Here is a 10431-nt window from a genome sequence, read left to right on the forward strand (position 1 = left end):
AAACACACATCATTTTTGAAAAGCCACCTACAATGTCCTAACGGCTTAAACGTTCCACCAGTGTCTCGCCTACTGATGGGGTGTCACCAAATGGGCAATCATTCCCTTCAAGTCATCATGTATTGAGTGTTTCCATCTTTTGTATACCCCACTTATTTGCTGTTTTAATTGACTATTTTCAACAGTTGCTTGCTCTAGTGATCTCTCCATTGTACAATAAGTCTAGCACTACATCATCTGAAAGGTTTATTATTAATGATTCCCCCTACATATGCAATATCGTGGTTTCGCTTTTTTTAATATTTTGATTTATTTTCTTATATATATTTTTATAATACATTATATATATTTTTATAATACATTTAGTTGTTTTTTTTAAAGCTTGTGGTTTTCTCTGTTACATTCAGTGGATTTGCATTCATTATAAGATTGACTTTAGAGGAAAGCAGATATCTCCCAGTGTTGCAGCCTTGAGCTGGCCAACATAGAGATCACTAAAGTACACAGGAACACATTAAGACATAACCACACTCCTCCTTCCTTATTATAAACCTGCCATTAGTGTGTTATCATTACAGTATTAAGACACAAGATGTGTATCATTATTGCTTTACTTATTAGTGATGGATGGGGCGGTTGTATCTCAGGCGGTATAGTCCTCCAATCGAAACGCCCTTTGAGGGGTCGCAAAGACTGGAAAAGCACTTTATAAAAGCAGACCATTGTTACAATTTATATTTTGGGTTATACTTTTGGGGTTGTCCGTTTTTCTCCTCCATATACGTTTAAATGACATATAGGTTTTTCCATTCTATTGGATGGAGTACATTTTCACTTGTAGCCCCAGCTCCGTTCTGTGTCAGCCAGTAGAAGAGGCGTTCAGAGGTGGACCTACTGGTCTTGTTAGGTCCAGCTATTCCTATTTAAAGCTCCTTTCTGAAGCTTGAGGGCTCCGGAGAGCCAGCTGGGCCCCTGGTCTTGGTCTCCACAGGGGTTGATTGATGGCAGAGAGCTGTCAGTCACGGATCAGGCTGTTTCTCGGTGGTCCTGCCAAACAGCAGCATTGCCCCGTTACACCCTCAGCAGGGACTGAGCCCCTCCTAACAGCCTCACCCTCAGCAGGGTCATGCTCCAGCTGATCTGCCCTACATTAAGATCTCACAGAAAACGACTAGTTTGCCTATAGTGTGTGTTTATCAAATCATATTGAAATATTTGATATTATGATAAAAAGATTTCTACTCCAACATAATTCATTCAAATACATTTCCCCTGTTGTCTTGCATATGTAGTAGGCTTTTTTTCACAACGACTTCCTCCATCTGAGACTAAAGATGTGTTTTTGACAGCAGAGACCCGGGGTTTTGTTTTTAAAATCTTTTTTTCTTTCATTAGTGAGCACATGTTGGCAGTTACTTGGCTGCAGAAGCACTATACAAAACGTCCACTGTAATCAGCTTCAGTAAAGCTAACAAATTCCTCAAGCTGTGGGCTTTTTTTTTAACTTCCCCCCCATATGTTTTCCTTTGCTAGCAGCAATGCACGTCTGGCTGACATATTTGCATAGATTAAAGGATTTGCAAAAAGTGTTGTTACAAAAGAACACTCCATAGGTGAACTTAAAGGATAGGTTCATATGTATCAAGGCTGATTGGAAACAATCGTCAGGTGCTCATGATCATAGAAACAGATTGTGCTTCTAGTCATTCCTTCTGTTCCCATTGGCTGTTAAAAGATCCCTTTCCAGTATGCTTCAGCAGGCTGAGTTAATACAATACAAAAGAGGCTATCTTTGAAATCAACCAATCAAATGTTTTTTATAGAGCCTATTATAAAAGAAAATACACATTTGTCTCAGGAGGCTTTGCACCATACTGTAATACACACCATCTGGAGACCCTTGCTCACACCAAAGAAACCCCACAATCAAGGGGGAATAACTAGAAAAAATCTCTGGGAGAATAACAGAGGAAGGGATCCTTCTCCTGGGATGGACAGTGTTACCATAGCTGTCGTATTTCAAAACAAATACATCATATTTACAACCAATCCAAATGACAAGTATCCTTGTGAATGTATATGAAAATGAAGGATCTTATGCTACATTAATGACCTGCCGTCACATGTAGCATCTACAGTGCGGTTATTCGCGGATGACTGCCTGCTCTGCAGGCCTATTAAAAATGGAAGTGACCAAGAAGACCTACAGGGTGACCTGACTAGACTTCAGGAATGGGCTAACACTTGGGGAATGTGCTTTAGTACTAGTAAGTGCTACGTCCTACGAACAAGCAGATCAACAAACCCGCACATTAAAAACTATACTCTATGTGGCCAGGTGTTAAAAGAGGTGACCCACCAGCCTTATCTTGGGGTAGAAATCCATAACAACCTGAAATTTGGCCAACACATTGGCCAAATTGTAACACAGGCAAACCGTTCGCTCGGCTTCCTGATGATGCCCTGAATCAGTACAAAGAAGAGGTGCAAGATTCATTTTTGGAGATTATGAATGGGACAGCAGTGTCACAGAAATGCTCAAGCGGTTGAACTGGTTGGAACTAAGTGAAAGGCGGCGATTGGCTCGTTTGGTTCTCTTCTTCAAGATTGTCCACAACATCTCAGCCATTGATGCATCAATGTACCTAGAGCCAGTTAGAAGAAGTGCAACCCGCAAAGCCAACTCTTTGAACCTTGAGCGAATTTTCGCAACTAGAGACAATCAGAGAGTTGAACTTGCTACCAGAAGAAGCTGTCATCGCAGAAACCGTGGAGTGCTTCCAGCAAATTTTAAGAGACATTTTGCGGGGATCATCCATCCCCCACTGAGCATGATACCTCTGGGTTCTGCTCAGTATTAATCCAGATCCAGATCCAGGAGGTTGTCAACAATCTTCCAGGCCAAAACAATGATAACATGGTAGTCAGGCCGGACCACGGTAACAGGCACAGCCACCACTCGTGATCTAGAAGTAACCTTTAATACGGCCCAAGGGGATACACAAAGACCCCTGGGATAATGACCCAGATTCTGAGTTAGTCACATGCATTTATGGGACATTAGTACGAACAGAAAGAAGTAGGAGAAGAGAGTTGAAGGATTGAAGATGTAAGTTGAAGGTCTATTCTAAGGGACAGTCTAGAAAAGCTAGGGCTGGTCTTAAGCCTGCTCTTAACTGTGAAGAGGATATCTGCCTCCAGAAGACAAAGTACAGTAGAAGTTGGTTCCACAGAAGGGCTTGATCGCTGGCTCTGGCTCCTGTTGGACTTTTGGAGACTCTTGGAACCACTAATAACTCTGCTTTCTACCATAGTAGGGCTAATAGGTACCATGAGCTGAAGATCTTTAGTATAAAAATGTGTCTTTGCGTTACTTAGAGTGTTTCCCTATTGAGCTGCAAAAAGGATAGTAACAGATAAAATAATAAAAAGTAATAAAAAGGCTGCAACTTTGGCAGATATTTACTTTATTTGTGTTCAGATGGCTGAAGCCTATTTTTGACTCTCATCTCTTTCAATGTCTTCAACAAGAAAAGTACACAAGGCACCGGACTGTTGTTATAAGACCTGTCCTGTCATGCTTTTCATAATCAGCAGTACTTATCATCTGGACAAAGGCTTACGAAGGCTCATGGCTAATTTAGTCAGCAGTAACAAGCCTGTCACACCAGAATTCCCCGAGCTCAGAGTCTAGATTGAGCTATCCATCTATCCCTTTGATAAACACTTCTTAGAGAAGTCCGTTACAAAGCTCTATCTGGGTTGGGGCTCCCTGTGTGCTTAAGCTGATTTACCAGTGAACCACTTTGCATGACAATAGCAGAAAAGCCCTGCTCGCTTGCTTTAGCGGCTCCACCATCTTTGTTCAGTGGCCAACAGAGGGCGGCTGCACTGGATCAGCTTTAATTGCATTTGGAGATGAGAGAATGTGCAAACATGTTCTCTTCGGTTTCTGGTATTAACTACCCCCAACTCTCCAATGAGCGTTAATGAAATGCTGATTGATAAGATTGCAAGGTGGTCATGGCAATAAAACTTCACTTTAAACTGTAACTCACGTGATAGTTATTAAGAAACTGACAAGTTCAGTCAGCTTCGTGGTTTCCAAATGTTGGTGGTGGAAAAATATTAAATCTTTCTTTCTTTGGTTTGAAAAAAGTGTTAAACCTTTTATGGCTGCAACTTATTCTTATTTTATTATCTATTCATCTGCAGATTTCTTAATGCTTAGACTGGTCCATGCACATTGTAAATATTCTCAAACAAGCTTTTTTGCATCTTTCAAAAATGATTAAAAAAAAACTACTAATAATCTATCCATCAACTAATGGAGTAATAGAGTAACTATTCCAGCAACGTGTTGACACCATTTTCAGAAAACTGCCATTTTATATAGCTGTGTGTGAGTCTGTCAGAAGGTACACTGCACCGAGCTCATGGGTGGAGGCTTGGCTGATAGTGAGGACAGTGTCACAGAGGATTAGTGTTTTCCCGGTAAGTGTATGTCTTCCTGTGTACTGTATCCAGACCATAACGAGAGCGCAGTATTAGCCAAAAGGTATTGCTGTTAAAACAAAAGGTGGTCAACGTAAAAGACTGCAGCATTAGGAAAGCTACCATTAACCGTTGGAGGGGTCAGTGGTGTCGTAGTAGTTTAAGTCTTGATAAATCCTTTAAAATATAGAATCCAAATTGAGAAACTGCTAATGAAATGTCTGAAATCATAAAAAAATCAACTGGATCTCTCCTTGTTGAAAGCTATACTCTGGGAGGTCCCAATGGTTACCACGTATATCATCAGATCAAATCTTTTTTTTGTTGTAGCAGTGAACCATGGCATACTAATTTCCTGGTTGCGATCTAGGTAGTCGCCAACAGCCGGATGTGCACCACAGAAGGAGTAATCCATTGTAAACAATGTCATACTCCCAAACCCCTTGCTTTAAAGGTGAACTTTTTTGTCCATTGTGCATATAATATGTTTTTTAACACAGATGTGTGTGAACAATGTATGGATGTTTGCTTTGTTTCATGCGAACAGGGGTAATATAATACCTCTGATTTTATTTGAAAAAATATAAACCAACAAAGCCAAACCAGAAACATAACCTCTTTGGTTGAGGTTATTAACTGTCAATATTTGATGTTGTTAATAGAGCTACAGAGCAAGGCTAAAGTAGGAGTCCTTTTAAGTCATTTTGAAGAAGATTTTAACATGTCTGTGTTGTTCCTTCTTGTCTCCCTTCAGTCTGACTCTGCACTTACCAAAGGACGTGGGTTTGATAGCGATAGCTGGTCGACAGATCCAGGGCAGAGGTCAGTGCTGCTGCTCGCTGAAAACATGCTCACACTACATTTACCTCAATGGTTTTAAGGTGAAGCAGATTCACTTGCATTCAATTTGGATTCATTCATGTTATTTGTCAGAATTGTGTGTTGGTGTTTGGTACCTTAGTGTCTCTGTCCTGTGTTTGCTGCTGCAGGTCGGGGGGGGAACGCCTGGCTCAGCCCCCCGGGGTGCGCCATGTTCACCCTGTCCCTGCAGGTGGAGCTGAGCTCCAGGCTGGGGCAGAGGATCCCCTTCCTGCAGCATCTGGTGGCTCTGGCGGTGGTGGAGGCTGTCCGCTCCCTTCCTGGATACCAGGTATAACATCCAAATTTCCCTACCGCAGCTCCATCATCAGTAACATATTATGTGACTGCACATCTCTGTGATTTGAACCAAATACTGTACATCTGAATACATCTCAGACATCAAAGAAGTTGTCTGTTGTATTGCATTGTATTACAGAGTAGTAAAAGTAAGTGGTAGTACTTTTAAGATCAGTGTATTTGTATTTCAGGAAAATGTGTTATGTTGATGATTGATGGTGTTGGAATATGTTTTATCCTTCATCAGGATTTAGACCTGAGGGTGAAGTGGCCCAATGACATCTACTACGGTAACCGGATGAAGCTCGGGGGGGTTCTGGTGACTTCCACAGTAATAGGATCAACGTTTCATCTGCTCATAGGTAACAACACTTAATCACAGCTAATGAGTCAGCAGGCTTTAACTGACATTTCTCTTTTTCACTCTTATAATAATCTTTATTTGCAGATGAAAGTGCTTCACAATAGACATCGCTTAAAATACTCACAGAACATAGAATACAGTTAGCAGTAAAAAACATAAAAACGAACATAACATAGCTTATAAGAAATACATTTAGATTAAAGGTACGACGATAAAATTGTGAGTTAAAAGGAAGATAGTGCAAATACAACACAAAATCAGGTGACAGGTTCAAATGCATCGGAGTGCAGCAGAGAGCAGGAGTTATGAGCTTCACAGAGCAGGCGTCCCTCATGTCTATAGGTATTTTGTTCCATAGCTTTGCTGCATAATTAACAAAAGCTGCATCACCAATCTTCTTTTTGCTGCTGCCTTATCTGCATCAAGGTTCAAGCTTCTTTATTTAGTCATACAAACATAGCTACAGTGTAGTTATGGCGATGAAAATCTTGTGTTACAGGCTTCAACCCTTCCTACTAATGATTCAACAAACTCACCAGCTCCGTGTCACATTCAGTGTTCCATCACCTGAAACCTACTTTTTCTGTACAATCAAGAGTTGGAACAAATAGTCACCAATAGTGAAAATATGGTATTTTGCAACAGGCCTCTTGTGAGTACAGAATAATATGTGTTGACCTGATGTTCCCTGCAGGCTGTGGGTTCAACGTGACCAACAGTAACCCCACAGTGTGCATCAATGACCTGATCCAGCAGCACAACACCCAGCAGGGCTGCAGCCTGCCCCCGCTCTGCTGCGCTCAGATCATCGCCCGCAGCGTCAGCTTCCTGGAGGCCCTCATCTGCAGCTTCCAACAGGGGGGCCCCGACGCTGTCCTGCCCACCTACTACAAGAGATGGCTGCATAGGTGAGTGCTGCAGACTGTGATTTAACGTTTCATTACTGCCGCGTTCAGGGAAAGTTGTGGACTAGCCCCATGTATTCTTTTGTTTCCAGCTCAGCCATGGTTCTGAGCAAGCTGAGCCGATATAGGATTATGTTAAAATACTGCACACCACAAGTGGTTCGGAAGAATCATGACTGGTTCCTTATGGGACATCCTGCATAAACCCCATAACCCCCAACCATTTCTAATGAAATGATATGCATCACACTTTCTCACTTAGATTTTGGTGTTGTCATTTAATCTGGCATAGAAAATGCATTCATCTTAATTGAATTCATTTCAAACAAAAAATCAAAATGATTGCTCTTGTAATATTCATTATTGTATTAAAATAGTTACAGCATGAATCAAAAAGAACCACATAGATTGTATATTGTATTTCACTTTAAATGCAAACAAATCCGACAAAAAAATCCTTCATGGACATCTGGCCTGTTGAGATATCCTTGCAATGCATTCCATGCTATGATCAAATGTGCAAAGTGTGCAGAAAGCTATGATTCTATGGAGGGAGTCCTAGCCTTATCTCACTCTCACTCTCAGAGGATAATGAATAGCACTTGAGTTGCAGAGATGTGTGTTTTCCTCATGAAACACCCTGAGCAGAGCACTGACTCTCCCTCTGTGCTCGCCTTCAGCGGGACCCGGGTGCGGCTCTGGAGCGAGGACGGGGTGGAGGCGGAGGTGGTCGGCCTGGACCACAACGGCTTCCTGCAGGTGCACAACAAGGAGCAGGGCGTGGTGTCAGTGGAGCCCGATGGGAACTCCTTCGACATGCTGAAGAACCTGGTGGTCATCAAGCAGCGTTAGGACCAAATCACTACAGAATATCATGGTTTCTGGCAACAGACTCAACCACTCTGACAGAAAATCTAATGCAACTACAGTATACAGTATAAATGTATCCATGTTTTCTAATTGGTTAAGCACTAAATATGTTCCTGGCTTACAGTGTGGGTATCGGTTAGCTTAAGGATAAGTTGTTGGAAGACAAACTGTGATGTGAGAGGGGTTAATGGCATCTACATGCATAACAAAAGTAATATCTGCATCAGTGATTGCTCACGAGCAAAAACATTGGTTTGATTTGATTCTGTTTTGGGACCACCAGTTCAAACCATTGTCTTTCAATTTGCACCCCTTGTCTGAAAAGCTAACTTGGTTTCACACTTACATAAGAACAGTCATCGTTTCAGCTTTAGCTGGAGCAAAATAAATATTTCCACAGAAACATGTTGTTCTTGTCTTTATACTATAACTTTCACTTACCTGCTCACAGCGCTCTGCAACATCCAGATTATACAAGATATAAAGACAGAAAGAAGCAATAACTGTCAATATCCTCATGGTTTCGCAGGGAAAGAGCTGCTTTGACCTTTAATATTATCTTAAATAAAGTTATGGTAATTCAAAGTTTTGAAAATAAAATAGTTCATATAAGATTTTAGCAAAACATTGAATGTAACATTCTGGCAAGTTTCAGTGAATCATCTTTGTAATGGTACCCTTTGTGGCTGAGTTATTCAGTGGAATGGCAGTAGATTTGACAGAAGAAAAAGTATCTGCATAACAGAAGTTCATTGATGAGTTTCTATACAAATTCATTGCATTTGTAAATGTTGTGTTGACAAGAGTGTTGGAGTGAGCGGCTAAGGAGGTTGAGCGGTCTCCACCTATCGTTGGATCCCTGACTCCTGCAGACAACATGTCGATGTGTCCTTGGGAAAGATTCCTAACCCAAACCTGCTCCAGATAGGCGTGCTGTGTAGTGTGTGTGAATGTTAGTCTGAGCTGATGCCATCATATGGCAGCTTCTGCATGAATGACCTGTATATGTCAAACGGCTTTCAGTGGTTGTGAAGACTGGAAAAGCACAGTCCGTTTATCATTTCAACGGTAAATGTTGTGTGGGGTTGAGTTACCAAGCGGGCAACGTTACCACTGGACTGTAGAGGCCTGTGTTACCAACAGCACTAACTGCAGAGGAAAGAGATTCATCCTGAGGATTTGACGTGTGTGTATGTGTGTGTGCTTGTGTGTGTCTGAAGTCCGTTTCACAGCCACTTAAGGACACATCATTTGTCCTCGGCACCATCCTCCCCAGATGAAGTGAAAACGTCAAAGGAAGCATTCAAACTGCTGGAGCTGGATGCAGTGGTGCTTCACAGAGACATCCGTCCTCCTCCTCTTCCTCCTCTTCTTCCCCCTCTCAGAAACAGCACGCCAATGTGGAAGTCATCACGCCACAGGATGTTCTGAAGTAAGTGTTTTCATGCCATGAATGAAATACTAGAAGAAAGCCTGTTTACTCCATCTGGATTATTGGCTTTATTACCATGACACTCAGTGACTGAGTCAGTATAATGTAAGTAGGCACGTTAGTTCATGTGAGTCCAGATTTAAAGATGAAACACATCATTATTAAATTTGCTAGTCAGATTATTTGTTGGTGAATTAAAAAGACAGTTTGAAGAATCAAATCATAGAATTAAAGTCATTTTGATTACATGTTTAAGAAAGATTTGTCAAAGTACAATAAAAAGCAGTTTATGTTCTCTCTGTTTATCAATTGGTGATTTTAAATAATAAATGATATCATTTGGACACAGATTGAAATCTTCATTCTTCACTGAATCATCAAATTAAGACCAAGTGTGTTGATTGGGAACAATGGGAAGGTCTGTGAGTTAATGGGACATATTGTATTAGAAACTGAGCAGCTCCCAAATCATAACACAATTCAAATTGATTGACAATTATCACATGAAAGCAAAAATGATATGTCTAATGTATACAAATGTGTTAACTTGAGGTCAGTATTTAGTAGAAGCACATTAGGCAGCCTGTGGATTCATCAGCTTTCTTTAATCCATCTGCAAGTTTTCTTCTCTTAGCAAAACTTTTCTGTTATTCAATAGTTGTTCAATGATACCAATATTAAGGAGCTTATTTGTTTTATTTGACATTTTATCAATTTGACATTTTTATTTTAACAAGCTATTGTGCATTGGACAACCCTAAGTAATGGTAAACCATTTTGTATTGTTGACAGACATCAATGTGTAATGCCTTCAGGCTCACATTATACTACATAAACTAGGCTGCCCATATATTGCACTGTATTTAGAGTGTGTTTATGCTTGATAGGCAATTTAAGTTATGCAATAAATATGTAATGTTGAATAAATAGTGCCTTCATTCTTTTTCTGTTCAATAAAAGCTGTAATGGAGGCTTGTTGCTGCTCTGCTGTGGCTGCACATTATCATATGCAGCACAAATGCAAGTCTTTTTCTGTTTGCTGAAAGAAGATGACTTGAATTTTTTAGAACATATCAAGGTTTTGAGAGCTTTTACGTTTATTGATAGCATCAATTTGAAACATCTTTTTTTCATTCAAACTGATTTATTAACAGTGCTGATAATCAAAGTCTGTGAAAGGTCTTCTTCTTCTTCACGTTGACTCATTA

General features: G+C 40.6%; 1 protein-coding gene across 4 annotated transcripts in view; it reads left to right on the top strand.

Moving 5' to 3' along the window:
- Positions 1 to 8194, top strand: part of hlcs (holocarboxylase synthetase (biotin-(proprionyl-CoA-carboxylase (ATP-hydrolysing)) ligase)) — a 31126-nt gene extending 22932 nt beyond the window's left edge. For all 4 annotated transcript variants that reach the window (XM_079650315.1, XM_079650316.1, XM_079650317.1 and 1 more), the window contains 5 exons: positions 5249 to 5316; positions 5484 to 5644; positions 5900 to 6014; positions 6711 to 6924; positions 7602 to 8194. In XM_079650315.1, the coding sequence (XP_079506441.1) occupies positions 5249 to 5316; positions 5484 to 5644; positions 5900 to 6014; positions 6711 to 6924; positions 7602 to 7773 (730 nt within the window). In that variant the 3' untranslated portion in view covers positions 7774 to 8194. The remainder of the gene's footprint in view (positions 1 to 5248; positions 5317 to 5483; positions 5645 to 5899; positions 6015 to 6710; positions 6925 to 7601) is intronic.
- The last annotated feature ends 2237 nt before the right edge of the window (positions 8195 to 10431 follow it).

The sequence above is a fragment of the Notothenia rossii genome (assembly GCF_949606895.1).
Source record: "Notothenia rossii genome assembly, chromosome: 9".
NCBI classification, from domain to species: domain Eukaryota; kingdom Metazoa; phylum Chordata; class Actinopteri; order Perciformes; family Nototheniidae; genus Notothenia; species Notothenia rossii.